Source organism: Mirounga angustirostris, unplaced genomic scaffold (assembly GCF_029215605.1).
Source record: "Mirounga angustirostris isolate CCGP_5_RB_7025 unplaced genomic scaffold, mMirAng1.0.hap1 SCAF_9, whole genome shotgun sequence".
Lineage (NCBI taxonomy): Eukaryota > Metazoa > Chordata > Mammalia > Carnivora > Phocidae > Mirounga > Mirounga angustirostris.
In genome coordinates, this window is record NW_026991717.1 from 111,528,049 (window position 1) to 111,554,129 (window position 26,081).

General features: G+C 43.8%; 1 protein-coding gene across 8 annotated transcripts in view; it reads right to left on the minus strand.

Moving 5' to 3' along the window:
- Positions 1-530: 530 nt before the first annotated feature.
- Positions 531-26,081, minus strand: part of ZFYVE26 (zinc finger FYVE-type containing 26) — a 71,779-nt gene continuing 46,228 nt past the window's right edge. For 4 of the 8 annotated variants that reach the window (XM_064571220.1, XM_064571224.1, XM_064571219.1 and 1 more), the window contains 10 exons: positions 22,910-23,057; positions 22,440-22,649; positions 21,736-21,954; positions 17,228-17,425; positions 16,325-16,524; positions 15,132-15,339; positions 14,777-14,836; positions 13,390-13,572; positions 12,753-12,797; positions 8,107-10,372 (listed from right to left, as the gene is read on the minus strand). In XM_064571220.1, coding sequence (XP_064427290.1) covers positions 10,169-10,372; positions 12,753-12,797; positions 13,390-13,572; positions 14,777-14,836; positions 15,132-15,339; positions 16,325-16,524; positions 17,228-17,425; positions 21,736-21,954; positions 22,440-22,649; positions 22,910-23,057 — 1,675 coding nt within the window. In that variant the 3' untranslated portion in view covers positions 8,107-10,168. The other 4 variants (XM_045901067.3, XM_064571221.1, XM_064571226.1 and 1 more) reach the window with 3 other exon arrangements.

Genomic DNA, 26,081 nt, shown 5'->3' on the forward strand with positions numbered 1-26,081 from the left:
GCAATTCTACTTGAGTATTTACCTGAAGAAAGCAAAAATGTTCATTTGAAAAGATATATGAACCCCTATGTTCATTGCAGCATTATTTACAATAGTCAAGATATGGAAGCAACCCAAATGTCCATTAATACATGAATGGATAAAAAAAAAAAAATATATATATATATATCACATCTTCTTTATCCATTCATCTATCTATATATACATACATATGTACATATACATACATTTATACACATACACATATATTTACACATATAGTATATACATATATATAGATATATTATGTACATATACATATACTATATGTATATATATGTATACATATATATACACACACATATATAGTATATACATATATAGTATACATATATATGTATGTATATATCACATCTTCTTTATCCATTCATCTACATCTACATATATACGTAGGTATACACATATATGTAGGTATACACACATATGTATATGTATACACACATATACATATATACACACATGTATACACATACATACATACATGTATACATATACACACACAAATATTACTCAGCCATAAAAAAGAAAGAAATACTGCAATTTGCGACAACATGGATGGATCTAGAGGGTATTATGCTAAGTAAAATAAGACAGAGAAAGATAAACACCATATGATTTCACTTATATGTGGAACCTAAAAACAAAACAAATGAACAAACAAAACAGAAATAGACCCAGATACAGAGAACTATCTAGTAGGTACCAGAGCGGAGGTGAGGGGGATATGGGTGAAATAGGTGAAGGAGATAAAAAGATACAAACTCCCAGTTATAAAATAAGTAAATAATGGGGACTTAATGCACAGCATAGGGAATATAGTCAATAATATGTAACAACTTTGTATGGTGACAGATGGTAGCTATGCTTATTATGGTGACCATTTCAAATTTTTTTTTTTTTTAAGTAGACTCCACGCCCAACGTGGAGCCCAACATGGGGCTGAACTCATGACCCTGAAATTAAGACCTGAGCTGAGATCAAGAGTCAGATGCTTAACTGAATGAGCCACCCAAGCGCTCCTATAGTGACCACTTTTTAATGTATATAAATGTTGAATCACTATGTTGCACACTTGCAACTAATACAATATTGTATGTCAACTACACTTCAATATACGAAAATTATTAGTACTTTCAGTAGACTGTGTGGGCTGCCACTGTCACTGTCTGTGACTGATTAACTCATTATAGCGTTGTTTTCAAACCTAGGTTACTTTAAAACAAAATGCCAATGACTAGGTCTTACCCCAGAGATTAATATTTAATTGTTGTATTCTTGGGCAAAAATTTTCGAAAGTCCCAGGTAATTCTGATGTGCAAGTAGGGCTGTGAACTGCTAGTCCAAGGTAATCATGGTGATCACACTTCCCTCGCAAATGATTGGTTTTGGAAAAGGCATGTGCCTCAATCATGGCCCATGGGATGTGGAAGGATCCTTGTTGGTAACTTCTGGGAGAGGTTTTGATGTTGACTAAAAAGTGAGGCACAAGAAATGTTTTGTCTTCTTCTGTTGGATGTTGTCATGGCTGAATATGACATTTGAATCTATCACAATTATCTTGAGTCATGGCCAAAAGAACAAGCTCATATGCTGAGGATGGTAGAGGGAAAGATGGAAGGACCTGGGGTGCTGATGATAAATTAGTGAGTCACTGAATTAACCAAGACTGGAGCTATCCCCCCTTGAGACTTGTTGTTACATGACACAATAAATGGTCTTTATTGTTGAAATCTAGGTCCTGATACAATAGTATTATATTGACATATATTAAGCCATATATTGAATGCTGATGTTCTACCATTTAAAAAAATTACTTATTTATTTTGGGTGTGGGGAAAAGGACAGAGGGATAGAGAGAGAATCTCAAGCAGGCTCCATGCTCAGTGCAGAGCCTGATGTAGGGCTCAATCTCAGGACTCTGAGATCATGACCTGAGCCAAAATCAAGAGTTGGACGCTTAACTGATTGAGCCACCCAGGCACCCCATCTACCATTTTTCTTCTTTACGTACATTCCCCTACCATTACTCCTGATTTAAGGCAGATGTCTTCTTGACCTACTTTCATCCAATTTCCTCATTTCTGTAACATGACATTTTGACTCTGCTTTGATTGTATTTTTCTCCACTCCAAGTATCTGTCATCTTCCATTAATTTCAAGCTCCACAGGGATAACTAATCTAACATCCTAGTACAGAGTCTTAATAGTCCTGGTTATAATACTTTCATAGGTGTTTATCCAAATTTTCATCTATGTGTATAATCTATTTTTTCTATACATGGATATATGATATCTCTTAGACAAAACAATCAGCTGAGATCATAGAACATGAGGTACAACTTGTTTGGATAGGAGGAGTAGATTAACTGCTGTAACAAACAATGCTAAATTTTACCAGCTTAATACAATAAAAGCCTATTTCTTGCTCATTTCATAGTCCAATGGGGAGAAAGTGGGAGGGTGGTTCTGCTCCATATGGCTTCCATCTCAACAAAATCGTTATGTTGTTATAATCATCCAATATTTTGTGTTCTAGTGGCAGTAATTAGTTACCTAAAGAATTTAAAAAATACAAAATATAAGTGTATTTAAAATAAATGCAATTTAAATGTTTTCATAAAAATGTAAATTAAAGAAATGCAAAAATAAAAATTACCTTAAATGTCTTAGGTTATTTTCCTTCTAGAATAATTGTTTATTCAAATTAAAGGACAAAATGCAGTATAGGGATGCCTGGGTGGCTCAGTTGGTTAAGTGTCTGCCTTCAGCTGGGGTCATGATCCCAGGGTCCTGGGATCGAGTCCCGCATCGGGCTCTCCGCTCTGCGGGGAGCCTGCTTCTCCCTCTGCTTCTGTCTTTCATGAATAAATAAATAAAATCTTAAAAAAAATACAGTATAGCTATGATTATCAACATTTTATTTTATTTTATTTTATTTTATTTTTTTTTTTTAAAGATTTTATTTATTTATTTGAGACAGAGAGCACATGAGAGGGGGAAGGGTCAGAGGGAGAAGCAGGCTCCCCGCCGAGCAGGGAGCCCGATGCGGGACTCGATCCCGGGACTCCAGGATCATGACCCGAGCCGAAGGCAGCCGCTCAACCAACTGAGCCACCCAGGCGCCCCTATTTTATTTTTTTTTAAGATTTTATTTATTTGACACAGAGAGAGAGAGCGAGCACAAGCAGGGGGAGTGGCAGGCAGAGGGAGAAGCAGACTCTCCCCATTGAGCAAGGATCCCGATGTGGGACTTGATCCCAAGACCCTGGGATCATGACCTGAGCCGAAGGCAGATGCTTAACCGACTGAGCCACCCAGATGCCCCAAATATCAACATTTTAAATAAAAATTATTTAAATAAAGCTTTTTACCTTTTGAAAATTTATTCTAGGAATTTTTGTAAAAATAAAACTATTCATGATTCTAATATTCAATGTCCATTTAGTTGTCAGTGTAAACAATGGATATTATATTTCATTCACGTTTCCTCTACACCTTCATGTCTATCAATTTAAAGGTTAAATGAATTATTATTTAGCCTCCAAATACAAGTGTTGCAAGCACACACATTGGAAAAAGAAGAGAGACAAGAAAAAATAGACACTCAGCACTACTGAAAATGATATCCATTTTAATGCAAGTATCTGTGATCCTCATGCTGAGAATGAATGTGCCTAACTGGCCTTTTCTCCTCCCCAGTCGCTTCCTCTGTTCAAACCCTCACTGCACTCAGGAGCAGCGGCACCATCTACAACACCTTTAAAGCATTTGGAGGCAGTCAAAACTTGTTTTCCTGGGGGCTTTAACAGTGTTAGGCATGAGAGCAGATGTTTAGGGTATCAGGTTGTGTTATGTCAGAACTGAGCATCAGAGCCCAAGTAACAGAGATGTTCACACATTCTTAAATAAATTTACTACTTTCAAGTGCATTTTTGTGAAATGTAGGGTTTTTTAAAGTGCATGACTGAGGGAAGGAGCCCTTCTTGCCTGGGTCTAAGGGCATTACTGTTCACATAACCCAGACATGTGCACTGACGGCCCAGCTCTGGGAATTCCCAAAGAAGAGGTGCCTTTCCTGTGCCAGGGCCCATGTCTACCAGAGAGGTTTAATGTCAGTCTGGCACGAAAGAAAGATTGTTTACTGAACATATGAGAATTCTGCCTCATGATTAGACAGTAAGTATCTTGACTCAAATACCATCATGGTACTGTAAGAGGGTGATAACCATGGGTACATATGGGTTGCCCAAAGCACTAGTATTTGAAAGTGTGCTGTATGTCCACTCAGATTCAGTTCCTTGATCTCCTCAGCACTGACCTCCTTCACTCTTCCTTGGTCTCCCATTCCCATGAGAAGGGTCACATCTGGACACCCTGTCATTACATGAACTTGCTGCTCCTCAGGTATGTTACCTTCCAACATCCCACTCTAACCTAACTTCCTTCTCCTCCAGCTCCCCTTGCTAATTCCCTTGTCCTATTATCACACCTGTCTAGCAAAAGCCAAGCCTTGAAGAATCCAAATCTCTGATTTCTGGAGAAAATCACACAGCCTGGCAGTCTAGAACCACTATCAACCACTGGTCCTCAACGTCAGCTGGCTTCAGTGATCACTTGTTTCCCCACAGTCAAGGATGGATCCAGAGAAGCTTAGGCAATTTGTGGGACCATATTTAAGAAGAGAATATGGGGTGCCTGGCTGGCTCAGTTGGTTAAAGCATCCGACTCTTGATTTTGGCTCAGGTCATGATCTCAGGGTGGTGAAATGGAGCCCTGCACTGGGCTCTACGCTGGGCATGGAGCCTGCTTAAGATGCTCTCTCTCTGGCTCCCTCTGACTGCCCCCCACCCTGCATGCACATGCTCTTTCTCTCCCTTAAAAAAAAAAAAAAAAAGAATACAAAACTACAGATACAAAATTAGGTACAAAAGTGGATGTTGCTTTAAAATGAGAAAAAAAGAAAAAAAAATGAGTAACTGGAGCCATGGGAATTTAAGGTCTTCTGAGAGCTCTTTAGGCAATTTACCAGCAATACTTGCATAAAAATGCTAATGGCAACCAGTCTCTCTGCCCTCCACCCCAGAATACAGCTCTCAGGGACCCCTTCACCCACAGAGGCCCAAATAAACTTCAAAAGCTTCACAGAACACTGCTTCTCAGCTTACAACACGTGGTTCAGGTCTTCTCCATCTTCTCAAGTCACTCAACCTATCAGCAACCTTGGGCTGTTAACAGGTGACTTCTCCTCTGACTTCATAGAGAACATGGTCCTTCGGCTACCAAATCAGCAAACTTACCTGTATCCCCCTCATCTTTTCTTCCTTTCCACCTTCTACAGCAGAAGTATCACTCCATCCATTTTTAAATCTTTATATCATTCATTTTTTTTTTAAAGATTTTATTTATTTTTTTGACAGAGAGAGAGACTGCGAGAGAGGGAACACAAGAAAGGGGAGTGGGAGAGGGAGAAGGAGGCTTTCTGCTGAGCAAGGAGCCCAATGTAGGGTTCGATCCCAGGACCCTGGGACCATGACCTGAGCTGAAAGCAGACGCTTAACGATGACCCACCCAGGCGCCCCTATATTGTTCATTTCTGTTCGGAGGTATGTTTGTTTAGAGTCTGTTCCTCCTGACTCTTCGGGGGTGGTTTTCAAGAGTAAAAAGAGCCACATGGAGCTGGAAGTCAACTTACTTCCTTGGCCTCTATGACTTTTTTTTTTTTTTTAAGATTTTTTATTTATTCATTTGAGAGAGCAAGAATGAGAGAGAGCACATGAGAGGGGGGAGGGTCATCTGTGAGGACTCTGTAAGTACCAGGAGCACACGAACTTTGTCTATTTTGATCATCTTTATATCTCTAGCATGCAGCTCACTATGTAACTGTAATCAGTATTTATTTGTTGAATAAATAATTGAATGAAAAAATAAGATGCATTCAATGTATTCTATGGTCACTTCTCTCTCTCAAAAAAAGCTATGGTTCTTTGTGGGTGCAATCTCATGCAGGTGACATATCAGTTTAACAATTTACTTCTAAAAAGATAGCAGGAGCCAAATTTCCATTGTTTGAGTTCCTGTTTCCTTTAAATTGAGGTTCTTCTGACTGGAAAGGTAGGATGATAATAGCATTTGGCTTCCAACTGGATATATGCTTGATGCATGGTACGCACCGGAAGGTTTGAATGAGGAATGGGAAGAAATAGTCAATACAGAGAAACCTTGATGTTTCTAACCCAGGCAGCATGCCTAACAGTGATAATAACAGTAATACAAATCACTGAAGGAGGAAGATCAGGTTTGTGGGTGGAATAGGATGTGTTCCATTTTGGACTTGCTAATATTTTTATAATATTAGCCACGAGGTCATCCATGTGGGTGACTTCCTGGAAACAATCAAAAGGCAGGTCTGATGTGGACAGGAATTAAGAGGGACAGCTTTGGTTTAGAACTCAGCAAGCCAAGATGATTGTTGAAATTATGGGATTGTATTGGAGAGTATAAGGGTCAAGAGAGAATGGATAGAATCTTGAAGAATTTCAGCCTTTAAGTAGGATGAAGAGAAAGTATATAGTCAGAGAAACAATCTGTAGAGGAAATGGGACATAAAATGAACCTGAAGACAGGGTTTTGACAACAGTAGACTGGTGGGTGGGGTAGAGACTGGGAGGTTGTGAAGGAAGGGTTCCAAGCAGAAATAACAACATGAAGAAACGAGCAGGAAAGCACTCCACTGAAGAAAGCCATTCAATAACCAGATGTGGAATGAATTTGTTGTAGAGGAATTGGAAGTTTTAAGGACAGGGCAGTCGACATTATTACTATGGAAGAGATGATGACCAACAAAGGCCATAACCTTTGGGTTATGGGACTATTCATATTTGGTTGCTTGGGTATGAAGACAGTCTAAAAGCATTTGACCTACTTCGTTTAAGCTCCAGCCAAAGATAACTGGTAACTTTGGAGTGTCTCAGGTTTCTAAACATAGTCTATAGTCCCCTATCCTAGAGTTAGATTGGGTGTTCTAATTATCTGTGTTGTGATACATCTTTGTGCCATGTCCATACCAGGTGATTTTCAGGTCTACTTTCATCACAATTTCTGAACTTTTTTTTTTTTTAATGAGAAATTTAGAAGAGGTCATGTTTCTGGGGAAAGGAGATAATGGCAGCAATGCTACAGTCCATGGCTTAAGTATTATACTGTAAACACATGCTCTAAGAGGGTGGCAAGAAAACAATTTAAGCTTCAGTTCTACTTTCCCCAAAGACCCTACACTTGGTTTTGAAGATTTACAATTTGGTTGATATTAAAAAGACATATGGATTTTTAAAAATGATGAGCAGCTTAAAAAAATGTTCAGTACCATTTTTCATGTATCGGACTGGCCAAGAGCCACAAAGTTCAATGGCAAGGATATGGGAAAGTGGGTTCTGTCCTACACTGCTGGTGGAAGAGTTCATTGCTGTGACCTCTTTGGAAGGCAACTGGCAATATGTGCCAAATGCACACATCCATTCATCCTTGTCCAGGGGATTTGGGACAAGATAATTCACTGCAGCATAGTTTGTAGTGGTGAGAGATAGCAATGACCTAAAATATCCAAGAGACTGGTTAAATAATTATGGTATATCTTTCACCATGGAATATTTTAGTCATTGCTGTTTAGTTTACACAGTAAGATAGCTCTGGAAGTATACACTAGAAACTGGTAACATTGGTGGCCTCTGGGAGAGCACTGGGTTGAGGGGACAGGGATGGGAGGGACTTTTTTCACTTACTTTCTATACCTGATGAATGTATAACCTACTTCCACCTACAACCCCAATTGAAGCAAAAAAGTTTTCTGGTGGTAGAGAGTACACTAATAGTTTTGAACACATAGGAAACTTGAGATAAATCCTAACCAAAGAGTCATTAGTTATGATGGGAATCATTTCAAGAAAATTCAAGAACTGAAGACCATCTGAGCTCCCCCACCTGTGGTTTCACTTCACACAGAACACAAGGCAAAAAGGAAGGGAAGGGTAAGAGCAAGACATCACAAAAAAAGTCGCAAAGCCAAGAAACTGGTAGGATAGACACTTTATTGTGGCTTGCCTGTAGTGAAACATTCAACCCTTCAACATGTACTTTTTTTTCCCTGGAGACTACAGCGTGATGCTCAAAGACCTTTAGCCTCATCTTAGTCCAGTCAATGGTTACCTATTTTATAGTTCAACTAGTTAGAGGAAAAAAGTCAGAAAAATCTGTTTTTTTTTTTTTTTTTTTAAAGATTTTATTTATTTGACAGAGAGAGACACAGTGAGAGAGGGAACACAAGCAGGGGGAGTAGAAGAGGGAGAAGCAGGTTTCCTGCTGAACAGGGAGCCTGATGCGGGGCTCGATCCCAGGACCCTGGGATCATGACCTGAGCCGAAGGCAGACGCTTAATGACTGAGCCACCCAGGTGCCCCAGAAAAATCTGGTCTTAACATGCCAAATTAAAAGCTGCACGATTTGCAACCCATTCATATAAAGTGCTTATGTCCAGTGCAAAGAGGACAGGCAGACTCTGAAGGGCAAGCAGATGCCAGGGAATGACATTTCCTGGAAGACAGACAATTCTATGACTCAAAGAAGGAAAAACCACTTCACTTGTTAAACTTCTCCCAAAAAGAGATCTAATATTTTCTGTGCAGAGTCTTTCTCCTCTCTATAGGACCAAAGCTCTGAATTTGACAGATGCCCATAACAGTTGTTTTTTTACTATCAAAAAACCTGGTTCAGAGAGAAATCCATAGGTCTAAGCACCAGAGATACTGACTTTGGCTTCCAGTTCCTGTTTGTCTCAGCAACAAATGTGAGATCCTCAGACTGAGCTCCGGCTGGTGGGAGGCTCAGAGTTGCAGAGCTTTCCTCAGGGCCCTCATTTGCAAATCCAAGTCATTAAGGATGAAAGACCCTTTCTAAATCGCATCTGGTGTGGGAGTATGAAAGGAGTACTTCACCTGGTTTTCCACCAACTGGATGGGGACCTATTCATTGTCCCTTTGTTTTGACTCTTATCCACAGGCCCAACCCACGACTCCCTCTGTGAAGACAAAGAAGTGCACCGCCCTCTCAATGACCCTGGTTCTCTGCGTCTTCATCTTGTGGTCCTGCTGAGACTGTGGAGAAGCAGGAGAGAAGAGGAAGCAGTTTCCTAACCATTTTAAAGGGGCACAAATAGGACTGTAATTCAAACAGGCAGTCTAGCCATTTTAGTCCTAGGATCGTGGCTACCATTTCTCTCTTCACTCTCGACTAGGGAGCCGTGTTCTCTCTTTGTGGCAGGGATATTCGCAGAAGCCAGCTCTGTGCTTGTCGGCAACCTTCCTGCATTCTTGTTTGGAGAGGTTCACTTTTCTCTCCCTGTGGGATGGATGTGACGGTGCCCTGCCTGCCGGTGTGTGGGGCTCTGACCCCCTCACTGTGTGAATCCAGTTTTCAGACGCCGGCACCTGAGGATCCTTCTGTTCACACTACCTTCCAAAGATTCCTGGTAACTCCTTGTGCTTGTGACAGGACATGCATGGACCAGTTTTATTCCACAATTAGCACTTGCCCCAAGGCCATCTCTGAATTTGGGGAGGAGAAGGAAGAAATAAGAGGCAATCCTTTTGGTGCTGCTCTAGAATTCTCTGTAAAACCCTTCTAGTTATGAGGAGCTACTGAGCATCTCCACACGGAAGGAACTGCATATAAACAGGATGACCCGGGTTAAGAACCAAAACGCAGGGAAGGTTTTCAGACTGGCAGAAGTCTAAAGTAAAAGTGCCTCTTTTTGGTGGGGGGTGGGGGGGTTGTTTTGTTTGTTCAGAAATGCTTAGGCGTAAACATGAGTGCACAGGAGAGTGCACGCACACTCACTCACTCTGAGGTAGAAAGAACTGGCCATCTCCAGACAAACATACAGATTCCACAATTTTACAGAAACATGGCACTTGCGTGGCGTGAAAGGTCCTATCCTTGCCCAAGATGGCAAGTAGGGTCCAATCCAGCTCTTTCCGACCTGGGGCAGAGCCAGGGAAGTCCCACTGCACAGGAGGAAAGAGGGAGAGATCATCTCCATCTCTCCTGTTCCACAGTATTCAGGCCCCGCTGCCCATGGTCACTTCCTGGAGCCTGAGCCGTGGGCACCCCGGGTGTGGCTCGTCAGAAGCCACTGTGTGCAGATGTCTTGCACTACTGTGTCCCCGCTGCTCTTGGCGGCCTGCTGCACCTGCTGGACGAGGACTGTGGCGCGTGAGTGCTCTTGCTTCACGGCAATCAGGTAGGCAGAACGCAGTTTGCAACATGTCAGGTAGGCCTGAACCTGGCAATGGGGCAGAAGAGACAGCCAGAGAGAAACCATCACGGATGATGAAGCAACAAACACAGAGCTGTGTCCCAGAGCTCGGCAGATCAACTTCTCACCTATCAAATTAATGACTGGGTTCTTGTCGTTCATTACATTGTAGCAACGCTTTAAATATTCTGGACCTTAAGCTATTATACTGTGTTACTTTATAATGATTACAAATAATCTCAGAATGTCAAAAAGAAGAAAGCAGGCAGGCGGGCGGAGTCTGGCCTCTGTCTATTGCTTCTGAGGCTCTCCTCACTATCCTGGGCACTCCAGCTTCCTCCTCGCTTCACAGTCAGCACTGTCACTGCCCACACGTGAGGATTTTACAGTTGTCTGGGTGATGATTTGATTGATGTCTGTTTCCTTGACTAGATTTTAAGCTCCATGAGGACAGGAATGGTGTCTGCTTTTTCTACTTCTTGTACTTGTGCCTAGTGCACGCACGGCCTGGCATGCGGTAGGAACTGAATAAATATGCATTAAGTGAATGAATGAATGCACGAATGGACGAAACATCATATCTCTCCCTTACCATGGGCACACACAGATACCCCTTTCACTGTTTTTCTGTTTTGACCTGCTGTATTTAACATCTTGTAACTGGAAATTCAGGTAGGAACATGCACACACACCATTAGAAAAGGTCTAATTAAGGTCTCATCACACGTTGACTTGACTTCTGCTGTTTGGATCAGAAGCATCTCAGTTTTGGGTATGAGGGGTGTCTCTCTTGCATCCTGGAGGCCTCCACCTCATAAAGCCCCAGTGTAGTGGAGACCAGAGCCCATGCCTTCCCTGGCCCCGACCTCACCAGCACGTTGCTGGTTTGCCAGTGTTCTAGGCCAGCCAACAGCCAGGCCCTCAGGAGCTGCCTCAGAGCTTCCACCAGCAGCTGCCCTTCTGCTGTGACAGTCCCTTCTGGTGGCTGGAAGGGACTCCTCTCCCTTCATGTTTCAACCTTCCACCTTCTTTTCTGTCTTGGTCGCTGAAGTCTTTCTTTCCTAAGCTCAACTACAGATAGTCTGCTAAAGCTAGAAGATGCCGGATATTCTCTAAGCTTACTAAATGATCAAGGCCTGCTGTCTGGGTATCTACCTGCTGCCCCAGGATGTTTGCTCTCACCCACGGGTTTAGCTCTACTTAGTACCTATGGTGCATTAAACATAGTATCACAAGCGGGCAAGCAAGATTCCTACCTAGAGAAGGAGGGCATTTTGCCAGAAAGTCTGAAATAGGAACTGAGTAAGGCTGGTTTTTGGCAAGACCTTGTGGCCTGAGATCACTTAAGTGCATGAGAATAGCTGTTGAGAGAAAAAGACCTGAAAAAGTAAGAACTGTCGAGATTTTAATGCATGCCTTTCCCAGGGACACAGCCTTTGTCCTATTGAGGGGGAGGCTCACTGAAGGCTTGGAAAAGGACTGCAGTTTGGGACTCAGGGAACCAGGGTGTCTGGCCTGGCTGCTGGATTCTCACTATGATTTTGAAAAAGTACTTCTCTACAATTCAGAATATTAGAATTCCATCCTTTCCATAAGAGGTCATCTGGATGCTGCAAGCATAAATGAAGAAATGCTCGGAACATATTCTCCCTAATCCCTCGACTGAAGGCCTGGCAAATTCAGTCCAAGGATTAGCAACACTACCATGGGGAGCAGCTCTGTGCTTCTGTAAGAAGCCATGTGCCTGACATTAGTTTTCCTCAGGAGGGACTCAGCTGCAGATCTTCCCGCTGCTAGTGGCCAGGGCAGTCTGGCTTGGTTTTACTATGCTTCTGCTGGCCTGTGGGCCTTCCTCCAGATGGCGGGTGGATGAGCGTGTGGTTAGGCACAAGTAGGAGCAGCTGGGAGTACTTCTATTCTGCCTGGTACTCCTTGCAGAGCACTGATTTCCTAAGAGCTCACTGACCGCAGGGAATTAGCCTGCTTGGAGAATGAGACACGAATGGCTCTTTGTTGCTCAAGGGCTGGGTAGGGTTTTTTCCTTCCGGTACAAGGTACCCTTTTCCCTCCAGGATAAAGAAATGCCTACCCACTCTGAGAACCTCATTCAGTCAGTCAACCTGAAGATGGAAGTGAAGGATTTCCTAGGGGTCTCTGAGAGAAGCTCTGCATGAAAATGGAGGTGAAGAAGTGGGAAGACAAAGGCTCATGAAGTCAATGTTTGTGTGTGCTCCATCTACCTTCTCCCTCTGCACCCCTGCCTGGGCCCCTGCTCCACTTCCGGATGACAAAGAAGTGGAGATACAGGTTGAATGGAACTGTTGTGGGGAGCAAGGGATAAAGGTGAAAAGGTTGGCTCCAGGTGCTGCTCATGACACGAACAGGGTTTGGAGAAAGTTCTACTCACCTTGTTGTCATCACTGTGTATCGCCTGAATCAGGCCCTCTAGCTCCTGTGCAGAACAGAAATAGCGGTCGTAAGAGGAGGAAGAGGAGTCCCCAGCGTGGGAGCTGAGGCCCAATCCAGCCTCAGCCTGCCTGTTCTCTTTTTAAACTCAACTTTGGCTATAAGAACACCAAAGGAAATCTAATGATTAACACTAGGTTTGGGAATTTGAGGAGAAATAACAGCTCCCGAGGGGACTGTCCTTGGCCTTCACACATGGATGTGGCTCTGTTTACCCCACGAAGAAGCCACAGGGGGACAATTTCATAGGCAACAGGCTCAAAGACTATCTGCAGACCCACCCTGACCTCCTCTACAATCACAGGGAGAAGCTCAAATGGGTCTGCCCACAGGTGCACATGTCAGACAGTGGATATTGAGGGACACCTGCCAGGGATAGAGGTTATACGCACGAATTTTCTTTCCAGGGAAGGGTTGATTTGGCTGAGACCATTAGTACAGAGGAGTCAGAAAGATAAAGGGATCTTGCGGAGTTTCAATACATCATGAATGTATCGTGGGGAACAGAAAAACCAAGAAGGGGGATGTGAAGACAATGAAATAGATGGAGGAACCAAGAGGTACAGGAGTGAGCGTACCTGGGGTGGAATTCTCTTGAATGCTTCCAAGCAGTTGAGGAGGATGGTGTCCCCATCACTCTTGGCCGCCATGCCTGACTCACTGACACACTTGAGCAGTTGCTGTATTTCGCTGTATTTCTCCCTCTCCACCAACTGCCGGGCAGCTCTGCAGTAGGTGGCGGCGGCGTCCAGCTGGAAGTCCTAGAACACAGAATGAGGGGCTTAGGGGAGCAGGGGACACCGGCAGTAGGAAGGAAGGCAACATTTAAAAAGCCCCCACTCTGCTTGGTGTAGATAAGCCATATTGATTGCAGTCACAATAGAAAATACTCATATGACACACAAACAAAAACAAGCAGAAAGTTCCTCTTTGGAATGAGGCAGACATTTCAGGAAGCAACCATAAACATCGTAACCTTGATATCTAACATGGTATACCTCACTTAATGCCATGCCACTTTCTGAAAATATTCTAATCAAATTCCCAAGGCCAGTTCGTTCTTCTAATGAGCCACCTTTGTCTTAGGATAGGGATGTTGGGGGTTGGTATTTGCTGCTACGGACACTTGGTGCTCGGCCAAGAGATGCCTTAGTATTTGGAAACAGACCAATTCACCAAAAGACTGCTTTGCTAGAAACTACCAGATAAACACTTTAGGCCCAATCTATGACAATCCTTGACAGACTCTGAGAGGAACTGCGGCTCTGCCTGTCCACCAGGGGTATCTGGCTGTGGAGAGCTGTTTCCAACACTGAAATAGGTGGAATAGAAAGGAATCAGTCTGATCACTCATGAAGCCATTGATCCTCAACACACACACAATGTGTTCCAGACCCCACTTGCCCAGAGAGTGATGGTCCTTAGGGTATCTGTGTGGAACTGTCTGGGGAGGGCCAGCGCGGGGGGTGGTGGTGGGGGGTGGTCTGGAGAAACTGCCCCTTGTGGTTTCAGTGCCCTGCTCCAGACTCTGCTCCAGCGCCATAGTCACACGTGCGTCCTCTGACCACAAGCACAGGAAAGGCACTCCTTGAGCCAACTCCTAGGGATGGATGGAGGGGCAGTTCTTGATGCTGATGGCCCTTCCTGCTGCACAGGACCTCCACCAGCCCCCTGCCACTTCCTTCAGCCATGCTCCCCTCAGAGGGCAAGCAGAGGCTGTGCAGGGGAACAGCTGTGGGGAACCCGGTTTCAGGTCTTTATCTGATAGCTCTTGATGAATTTGTCATTGGTTACTTGGCTTCTGGCAAAGTGCCCGAGAATCTTGACACAGTTCTGTAATAGCCACCTTGACTTCATTCGTGACGTATATGTGTATCTGCTTCCCTTGGGGTAAAAGTTTTCTGAAGAATAACCTCTCATGGAACTGTGGCCAGTTCCATCCATCTTGAGTGATTCAAGTCATACCTGCAGAACACGGAATGCAATTCCAAAACCATCTTCCACATTTTTCCCTCCTAGCATGACCTGAAAAGGAGAGGGAAATGTGCTTAAAGAGGCAATAAGTACGGAGTAGCCCCTCTATCAAGAAAGAGGGCCGCCATTTATTCAACAAGTATTTGTTGAGACTCTACTCAGTGCCAGGCACTAGGGATACAAGAGTAATCAAAATGGACTTGATCCCCAGCCTTCTGTGGCTCACATTCTAGTGGGAAGACAGCCTTCAAACGAACAACTGAAATACTAACTAGACGATAACAATTGTGGTAAACTTCTGAAAGATAAGAACAGTCTGTCAGAGGTCTGAAACATTCGACTGTACCTTGCAGGCAACATCCATTTTCATGTGGTTATTTCCAAAGAGAGTTGGCAGAGGCAAGGTGGTGATCTGCGAGGTCCCAGCACTTTCACACCGATGTAAGAACCTGGTCACTTCCATCTGCAGCTGAAGTGTATTCATGTGCCTATGATGACAGGAGACGCACAGTCGAGCCTCATGAGGGGCTTCAGGAGTGACTAGAGCCGGGGGACTGAGACACCACGAGAAGATGGCATTGGAAAAGGCAAAAGAAATGATATGGTGGAAGAAGAGATCCAAAATACTCTCTGAGCAGTTACAACAAGACACAAAGGGTGGTCTGGTGCCCTGGACAGAGGTGCCTCCGAGGGGCCAGAGGCTCCGTGGGACCAGAGAGAGTCCAGGCCCCAAATCAGGAAGTGTTTATGTAGCACCTACATGCTTCAGACAACAACAGAGGTCAAGAGGGACACAAACCCTGCCCTCACAGAGTTCACAGGCTAGAGGAGAGATGAATAATGAACGAACACATAAAATATTTAGCGACTGGGCCTACAAAGGCGATAAAGGCGGGGTGCAGCATTTACTTTAGATGCTGTGTTGTAAGCAGAGGGAGTGAATGGATAAGCCAGCCTGAAGACTGAGAGGAGGGAAGGGCTTGGTGTGTGGAGGAGCCCCCAGGATGCCAGCATGACCGCTGCTCAGCAAGGGAGAAGGGAGGAGCGTGAGAGGAAGATGGAGACGGGGGCAGGCCAACATCTCGCAGGATCTCTTTTGCCTGCTTACTGGAAGGGGTCTGATCCTAATACATCCCCCGCTCTCTTCTCCTACGAGCTCCTCTGTAGGTTCTCCAGGCTTGTACTGGCCACTGTCACTCAGGAATGATTCCCTTTATTTATTTATTTTTAAAGACTTTACTTATTTATTTGAGAGAGAGACAGAGAGAGAGCGTGCACACACACAGGGAGAGGGAGAAGCAAACTCCCCTCGGAGCACAAAGCCCAATGCGGGGCTTGATCCCAGGACGCTGGGATCACGACCTGAGCCGAAGGTAGATGCTTAACGACTGAGCCACCCAGGTGCCCCAGGAATGATTCCCTTTAGATGTGTGGTTCTCTTTCAAGGGTTCAGGAATGGACAAGAGTGGCTTCATCACCAACAGACACCCCATTCCAGCCCTTCTGCCCACTCTAACTGTTCCTTGAGCCTCAGGCTACCTTGATACATCAGCTGCAGTCATCTTCTTTTGGAAGAAGGTGGTTTTCTTCCTTCGGGTGCTGCGGGAGGTATCTTGGAGGTAGATCTTCAGGTGGTCCTTGGCCTTAAGAAGCCACGAGAGCTTCTCTCCCAGTTCCGTGTAAGTCTTCGCTTTGTGACTGAAGAACCGGATACAGGTCATGGCGGCCCGGACTTGGTCCTAGAAGAGGAAAATGAACATGCAGGTCAAATGAGATCAGGGATACTGGAGGGTATGGTGTAAGGAGAATTCTGACCTGATTTCCACCCATGAAACCTGGTTGCCAGCACCCACTTCTGTCACCAGCTGCACAGCTATTTTGTATCAGTTACTCCTAAGCCCAAGGGATCCTAAAGCAAAAAACTGACTGGCTGAGCTCCCGGGAAGGACTTTATTCCACCACAGAAGAGATCTTCAAAAAGGATACTTCTGATTCTCCATTCAGCTTGGCTTCGCTCTCACTTTGGCTTTGAGTGGTTCAATTTCTCTGTGATTTAGTGTTTGCAACCCTCGGACAGATTGGGAGACATTCATTCCCTCTCCTTCACACATCTTCTCTAAAAACACTTCTCCATCATTCCTTATGAATTCTGCATTCATGCCTCATGCTTATCTTAAAATTGCCACAGACCTCTTTTTCACCTTCATGTTCCTTGAATTCTGAAGAATGCTATTATTGACAAGGTTAAGGTCTGCCTCTTTGGGATGGGGATGGAAATCCTAATGTTATTCAACAATGCTAGAAAGCCACATGGATTTGCTCTAGGGTTGGTCTAAGAGTGAGGCCAGGGACCCAATGATAGTCTTGTTCCCTCATCTTGCACAGTCTCCCCGCATGGCAGGGTGTCATCAACAGAGGTAGAGAGCAGGAAGGGGCTATTACCTTCATAAACTGCTGCAGCTCGTATAGAATGTGGTAGTAGTTCTTCTTCTGTAAATGTTGGCAGGCAGCTATCAAATACTTTCCCCAGCTCTCTAAGGTTGGATCAATGGACTCTAGCAAGTTCTCCAAAGTGTGTAGCTTCCCACTTTTATAGCTTGGCTGGAAAATGCCTTCTATGAAGACTTCTGGAGGACTCTCCTAGAACAGGGCAAGGCAAAAAGTCAAGTCTTTAGCCTGCTTCTGGCACCGTCTGGGACCCACCTAGATTTCCTTCTACTCTCACACCTTAGGCTTCCTTCTGTAGTGGTGCTTCTTAGCTTCTTAGCTTTTTACATGTCACAGACATGAGAGAATCCCACTCTAGTGACTGCTCCACTTCTCTCCTTTGCTGAGTAGAAAGTCTCCTTGACCAAGTCATCTATACTCCCCATCTCTGATTTCTCTTCTGTGATTGTCTTTTAAACCCATTCTTATCTAGTTTTTGCACCCACCACTCCACTGAAACTGCCCCTTACGTCACCAATGACCTCTAAATTGTTACATCTAAAAATCTGTCTTGTTTTCCACCTGAACTATCAAGAGCTTTTGCTACAGCTGATGGCTTCCTCCTCCTTGAAAAATTTTATTTGGCTTCTAGGACACCACCCTTTCTAGGTTTTCTTTCTACTTCTCCAGCTACTCCTTCTCAATCTTCTTTGCTGATTCCTCCTAATTTCCTCAGGGCTTAGGAGGAACCTGTTCTCTTTTCTTTCTGTACTCACTCTTTTGGTGATTTAATATAATCTCATGGCTTTTTTTTTTTTAAGATTTTATTTATTTATTTGACAGAGAGATAGAGAGCACAAGTAGGCAGAGTGGCAGGCAGAGGGAGAGGGAGAAGCAGACTCCCCGCTGAGCAGGGAGCCCGATGCGGGGCTCAATCCCAGGACCCTGGGATCATGACCTGAGCCGAAGGCAGACGTTTAACCGATTGAGCCACCCAGGCGCCCCATAATCTCATGGCTTTAAATCTATTTGCTGATTATGCCTAGATCCCTGTTTCCACCTTGTTCATTCCTCCTGAATTCCAGAAGTAAATATCCAACTTATATCCAACTGCCTACTCAAAATGTCCTGTTGGGTGTCTGCTACACTTAATACACCTAAAACTACACTCCTGGTTGTTTCTTCCAAACCTCTTCTTTCTGTAGTCTTTCCTTTCTCAGACGGCAATTTTGTTTTTCTAGTTGCTCAGGTCAAAAACTTAAGTCAAATCCATCCCCCCCTGCCTCAGCACCCAATATCAAATTCATTAGCAAATTCTGCTGGCTCTACCATCAACATACACACAGCATCTGCATCTATCTGGCCACTTCTCACCACCTCAATGTCCAGCCCTGGCCAAGTCATCGTTACCACTTGCCTGAATTATTGCAGTAGCTTCCTCCCTCATCTACTACCTTCTGTCCTGCCTCTTTTTTGTCTAATGCCAACCAATCAACCTGAGTGATTTTCGTAAAACATAAGTCACATCACGTTATTCCTCTGCTCAAAATCTTCCAGTGGTTTTCCTCACTCAGCATAAAGTCCAAGCCCTCACAACGTCCACAAGGCCCTATATGACCCTCGTATGATCGGGCCCATTACCTTTCTGACCTTATCTGCTCCTACGCTTTTCCCAGCTTTCTCTGCTCAAGTCACCTTGGCCTTTGCCCTTGCTACTCCCTTCGCCTGGACTGTGCTTCCTCCATAATCTGCCTGGCTCACTCCCCACCTCCTTTAGGCCTTTACTGAGTGTCCCCTTCCCTGGGCATCTGTTCTCAAACTGCCCAATCCATCCCTGCCCTCTCCCCTGCTTTATTTTTCTTATTACTCATCATCTATACTACAGATATTATTTACCTTTAGTGTCTGTCTCCCTGCTATAATGTAAGTTTTATGAGAGCAGATATTTTTGTCTATTTTTTTTTCAAAGTGCCCAGAGCAGTCCTTGGCTTTTTAATACGTATTTCTTAGATAAACGAGTAAGTGATAAACATTATAGACCAACTCCTCAGGAAGGTGCACACACATAATAATCCCCCCTCCCTTCTGAAGCTCATCTGTGGTTCAGAGACGCTGTATCATAAACCCGAATTCCGGGGTGCCTGGGTGGCTCAGTCGCTGAGCGTCTGCCCTCGGCTCAGGTCATGATCCTAGGGTCCTGGGATCAAGCCCCACATTGGGCTCCCTGCTCAGTGGGAAGCCTGCTTCTCCCTCTCCCACTCCTCCTGCTTGTATTCCCTCTCTGTCTCTGTCAAATAAATAAATAAAAATCTTAAAAAAACAAAACAAAACCAAAACCCCCGAATTCCATAGTCATAGAAAAAAAAAATCACCTGGGCATTTAGATTTTGGACTATGAATAACTAATGGAGGGTAAAGAATGGCCATAAACTCATGTTAGTATACCCATGTTGGCCTTGTAGCACTGGGTACGGGCTGTTTAGAACTGGAGTTCTGAGTTTTCACAACATCCACGGTGGGTGAGGACTCCTTTCCTGATTCTGGATGTTCCTAACTCAGAAACCCAGACCTAATCTAAAAGTTTTAGGACAGATTTTAAAAGGCAGGGGAATCAGCTGCATAGGAAGGTGATATTTCTCAGAAGAGCAATACGTTAAAAACTTCCATTTCATCTATTTACCTACTCACTCATTCATTCATAACTGGCTCTAGGTCTGGCATCGGAAGACACAGAGAAGTAAAATATGGTCCAGAAAGGGTGACACAGTTGTAAACAAACAGTTGCAATGCATAGGATAAATGCAGTAACAGAGCTGTATTCTAGATACAGTGGTGTATACAGGAAGAGGTGCCTAATGTTGCTTGTGCGTTCTATGAATGCTCAACAGAGAGGGTTTGAAAGGATAAACGGGAGTTTTCCAAGAAAACGAAGAGGGGCAGGGTATTCTAGGTTACGGGGGACAGCACATGCAGGTTCATGGAGGTCAGAAAGGGCAAGGTACAATCAGGAAAATTTAAATAATTTGGTAAGTCTGGAATGTAGGGCATATATAGGCCTTGCAGTGAAAATAAACGGGAGAAATAAGGGGGCCTGATCTTGGTGGGTCCTGTATGCATGCTAAGGAATTTGGACTTCACCTTGTGGCCATGGGGATCTCCTGAGGGTCTTTCAGAGAGGAGGATAACATGAACTATGAATAACACAAATAACACGTATTATGTTTTAGAAAGCTCACTCTGGGGCAGTGTGACAGGTAAAAGGGGTGAAAAGGGCAGGGAATGAAGCTAGCAAAAGAACACCTTCCAGGCTCTAGCCATTCAGTTGGAGTTTTCACAATGTGCTTTTCTGTTGTTCCCACCTGCTTGAGAATTAAGGTATTTCAGTTCAAGGGTTACCGTGATTATAGGAGATAAAAAGAAGGCTTCCTTCCTCGATCTGACAAATGTAAAGCAGGGTAATGTTGTTGTCAGCTTCTACCAAGATAAGTAAGTAAGCTGCTTAACTCTCTGGACTAGTCAACAGAAGAAACAGAACTGGTTGATTTCCACTCTCAATCTGTGCTTGGGAGAAGCAGCTTTACCCTAAAACTCATTTGGAAACTGAGGAAAAGGAAAAAATTAGCAGTTAAACTCTAAGTAAAATAACTCTTACTTTATTTTTGGAACCCGGTTAGTAGTTACCCTGTAGGGGCATGGTTACCATGACTGTGAACAGTTGACTTCACTTGGAGTAATCCTAGAAGATATGTCCATTTGTAAACTTTCATTGGCTGCCATTTTGAATTAGGACAGCAGATCGAAATTAAAGTATTGAACTCCTTTAATTTCCTATGAAATTTGGTAAAGATCCGCCAATTCCTCAGAAAGTATTCATGGAGAACATTCTGATAAAAAAAAATGAATGCCAAAGGGTCATGGTGAAACAGAATCCTGATTTTGCTTAACAATGGCTCCAAAGAATGCACTTCAGAGGTGCCTCTGCCCCCTTGGGAGGAGGCCAGAGGAGGTCAGAGAGAAAAAAGGTGAGCACACTCTCCTTCCATTAGGTATCTGGGGCCCAAATAGAGATCATGGGCGTTTCCTGGCCCTTGTAACAACTCTGGGTGGATTAGCAGCTAAATCGCAGTGGGACACAGTCCCAGGGCAGGTGGGGAGGTGTGTAGAAACCAAGAGGTAAAGCAATTTGGTCAAGGTCACACCACTTATACCAACCATCTAATTCCAGAGACCATGCTCTCAACTACGATTTGATTCTGCTTTATGTTTTGGGAGAAGGGATGAAATTTGTCATCGCCAATCAGAAGGGCAATCTGGATCCAGGTTAAGACTTATTGCCCATATATCAAATCATAATTTGGATGGATAGAATTTTCCATTTTGACCTGACTCTGCCAGAGATCTCATAGCTCAACACAGTGTCAAGTTTCAGGGGGTTTACCAACCCCCCCTTCCCCCATGGCCCTTAAAGCTAAGTGGGCCAGCCGAAGGTCCTGCACTTTGAGAGGTAGGTCTGTGTGTCCCACCTTGTTGAGGAGGTGGAGCAAGGCTTCTCGCAGGCAGCTGTGCCTCATGTAGAAGCTGATGATGGCCAGGTTGGTGCTATAGTTGTGCAGGTAGAAGAGGCATTCTTGGTAGGAGGTGTTGTTCATGATCCTCCCTTCAGGAATCACCTCCAGGGAGAGGCTCTGGGTCCGAAGGGTAGCTTCCAGTTCTTTCAAGGTAGCAAAGTAATCATCATCTTGCTGACAGGAGAGTGCAAAAGAAAAAGAAAACTCAGTAAATTCTCAGCAGCCTCTGAAAATATTGCTTTCAAAGAATATTTATGGATGTGGAAGTAGCCTCACAATATAGTTTGAAGGGCAGAAAAACAGGCAGGATACAAAATTCTCCATATTATAATACTGTTTCATTCAAAAACATAACACAGAAAATTCACCAAAATTTGAACACTACTTAAGTCTGGATATGGGATTAAATGTCATTTTTATCATTTTAAAAATACTTTTCCGTCTTTGCTTTTTTTTTTTTAAATTGACTTTGTATTACTTATCTAACCATATATGGTTACTAGCTAATTATGTATAATGGAATGAGCGAAATCTAAACCTGGAAGCTCTGAGCCAGGACTGCCACTATACGCTGAGTGGAAGCTGATCCTTTCCCAGGTCATTACTGCTCCTGGGCCGCCTTCCTCCCTGAACTGATCCTCCCCCTGCTATGTTCTTACCAAGGATAGGAGTGGTCTCACTGTGGACTCCAGGTATTCAACCACATCCTGTACCAGTCTTGAGCCATGACTCAGCTGATTGAGGTCAAAAGGAGGCTTCAGACAGCGACTAAACTTCTCCCGTGCAGCAGTGAGGTTCCCAGCCTTGAGGCAGGCCATGCCCCAAGCGTGCCACGCACCAGTGGGATCGAGGCCAGTCTTTGTGGAGATCTGGAAGAAAAACTGCTCCTTTTAGTGAGAAGTACCTAAATCCAGGCCTGAAAGTCCCAAAGACCTGTTCTTTCCCATTATTGCCAATCATCTTCCTTCCCCATCACCTCACCTACCATTACCGCCAACTGGCAAACTTGTTATGCCCTCGCTACTTCCCCATGGCTGAAGGCAACTGAGAGATGACAACAGCCTTTTGCAAGGGTAGGCAAAGGCAACTCACTACAGTTGGGCACAAGTAAGCTTTGTCTTCGTCTTACCTCAACACCCAGTTGGTAGTACTCAGCTTCCAAAAGCTGGTTCCTTAGCCTGGTTACTGCAGCCGGCTGCAGGATCTGGTCCAGAGGTGGCACGTGGCGATAAGAGGCAGCAACTAAGATATTCAGCACATCCACCTTGCTGATGTAGCTACAGGGAGGGAAGGGGCAAGGCAATGAGGCTCCACAGAATCTTACTAAAAATAGTTGCTGCTTACAAGTTTTCTTTTTTTTAGATTTAATTAAATTAATTTATTTATTTGAAGAGAGCGAGCGAGAGTGGGAGGAAGAGCGCAAGCAGGGGGTGCAGCAGGCAGAGGCAGGGAGCCCGATGCGGGGCTTGCTTCAAGCTTGAGCCACCCAGGCGTCCCTGCTTACAACTTTCTATTTCAATTCCAATGTGAAATGTGAAAATGAGAGTTGAGGGGTACATAAACACTGTGAGAGAAGGCTCTGGAGTCAGACTCTGAATTCAACTCCATCACTCAGCAGCTCTATGACCCTAGGCAAGTTAGTTAACTTCTCTGCCTCAATTTACTCATCTGCAAAATGGATACAGTAACAGAATTTTAAGGATAAAATGAAACAGCTCAAGTAAAAGGCCTTAGGATTAAGTCTAGAATTGTGTAGGTACTCATTAAATGTTAGATATTAATACTCAAGGTAGGGATGCTCACAATTACTTGTTTTTTGGTTCTTTAGAACCCTGTTTGCTTGGGAGAGAGTACATGGCCTGTACTCCTAGCCAGTAAAGAGGTCACATCACTACCACTGCCTGGGGATGCTGCTGGGCAATCACTTGGATTCTAGTCTCCTGGACTTGACATTGACTCCCTGTGCTAAGAATAGGTCCTTGCTACAGCCCACTAGCACTGCCACCTTTGATCTTACTCCTGACACATGGTGATTGCAAAAATCTTATAGCAACAGAGAGCCCAGAGAACTGGGTCACTCTCTCCAGTGCTGCCTGAAACAGTCCTACACTCAAAGTTCTTGAATATAATTATATATATTACACAATATATATTACATAGTAAATACATTATGCAATATATGTTATATTCTAGTCAAAAAACCTGTGGATTCTGACTTATCTGCTGATTTCCCTGGAAAGGGATTTAGTACATCAGTCATTTTCAACTTAGTGGGAACGGGGTAAGGGAGAGTACACATTGTAAAAGCAAATTTGGTATAACAATGTATTATACATTTTTTTAAAAAGATTTTATTTATCTATTTGACAGAGAGAGACACAGCGAGAGAGGGAACATAAGCAGGGTGAGTGGGAGAGGGAGAAGCAGGCTTCCCACTGAGCATGGAGCCTGATGTGGGGCTCGATCCCAGGACCCTGGGATCATGACCTGAGCTGAAGGCAGGCGCTTAACGACTAAGCCACCCAGGCGCCCCTGTATTATACATTTTTTTTTTTATAAAGATTTTACTTATTTATTTGTCAGAGAGAGAGACAGAACACAAGCAGGGGGAGAGGCGGGCAGAGGGAGAAGCAGGCTCCCTGCTGAGCAAGGAGCCCGATGTGGGACCCGATCCCAGGACGCTGGGATCATGACCTGAGCCGAAGGCAGCCACTTAACCAACTGAGCCACCCAGGCGTCCCTGTATTATACATTTTTAATAGGTAATGTGAGTTCTGTTTTTAAACATTTATTTGTTTATTTATATGTCTACTGGAAGGAAGTAAGAGTTAAAAACAGTGAAAAAATACTTTGCAAATCACACGAGAGATGAATCCACTACCATCAGCAAACCTGCACAAAAGAAGTAATCCTCTAGAATGGGTGTGTGAATCCAGAATTGGGGAAAAAGAATGTGTAATTCGAAACCATTGCTGTACACTGTCAAGAGAAGTGCACAGCATCTGGGGGTGAGAATCCTTCCAAAGTAAGCACTTTCTTAATTTCTGTTGTCCAACAGTCTAGAGTGGATATTTCGTCCATTTATATTTGATTTTGAAAGAAGTATAGGATTTGATGTTAAATTTGTTTTGTTCCCCAATCTGAATACTTTTTTCTTTTAATAAGATTTTATCTCATTTACATTATTAATATTTGAAATATATTTAAATATATTTTAATTTTTGCCTTAAACTCTACTTTTTGCTATATGGAGTGGTTTTTGTTCTTTTCCCCTCTTCTCCATTTCTGGTAAATTGGTAGATTTTTGGTTCTCTTCACAGTTATTTTAAAAAACCTTACTTGGGGTGTCAGGTGGCTCAGTAGGTTAATCGTCTGCCTTCAGCTCAGGTCATGATGCCAGAGTCCTGGGATGGGGCCCCAGGTTGGGCTCTCTGCTCAGCTGGGCTGCTTCTCCCTCTCCCTCTTAATTTCTCTCTCTCAATAAATAAAATCTTTAAAAAAAATTTAGGGGCGCCTGGGTGGCTCAGTCGTTAAGCGTCTGCCTTCGGCTCAGGTTATGATCCCAGGGTCCTGGGATCGAGCCCCACATCGGGCTCCCTGCTCCGCGGGAAGCCTGCTTCTCCCTCTCCCACTCCCCCTGCTTCTGTTCCCTCTCTCACTGTGTCTCTGTCAAATAAATAAAATCTTAAAAAATAAAAAAATAAAAACAATTTTTTAAAAAGTGAAAAACTTTTAACATACACGCATTTCTTCATTTATTAACTTGAAAAATGATGTAGAATCTATTGTTCCTTGGTAAGAAAGAGTGAAATTAACTCCTTTATACTTCCTTCCATTTTCTGTCCCACCTCCTCCTGCCTTTCTCAATCTTCCGGTTTTGTTAATGAAAATAATAAAACTAGCATTTCTGGAGTATAAAGGCTCAATTCTTAGCCCTTTACAGGGAGACTCTCATTTTATCCTAAGTGCCCTAGTAGTATTACTAACATCCCCATTTTACAGAGGAGGAAACTGAGGCCCAGGGCAGTTAACAGACTTGTCCAAGGTTACAGAGCTAGGAAGTACTGCAGATGAGATTCACTGCACTCGCTCTGCTGTCTTGGGAGTTGCAGGCAAATACTCTGAACAAGTGCCTGAGGCACTTATACTTCAAAGAAAATTATGCTCTCTGCTCCCAAATCTGGCTAGGACTGAGTGCTGAGAACATACAACATGAGTCACACATCTGGGTGGATAAGCTGGGAACTGGGAGTTTCAACTGTCAAGTTAATGACTGGAGGCAGAGCAGGTTGTACAGGGCT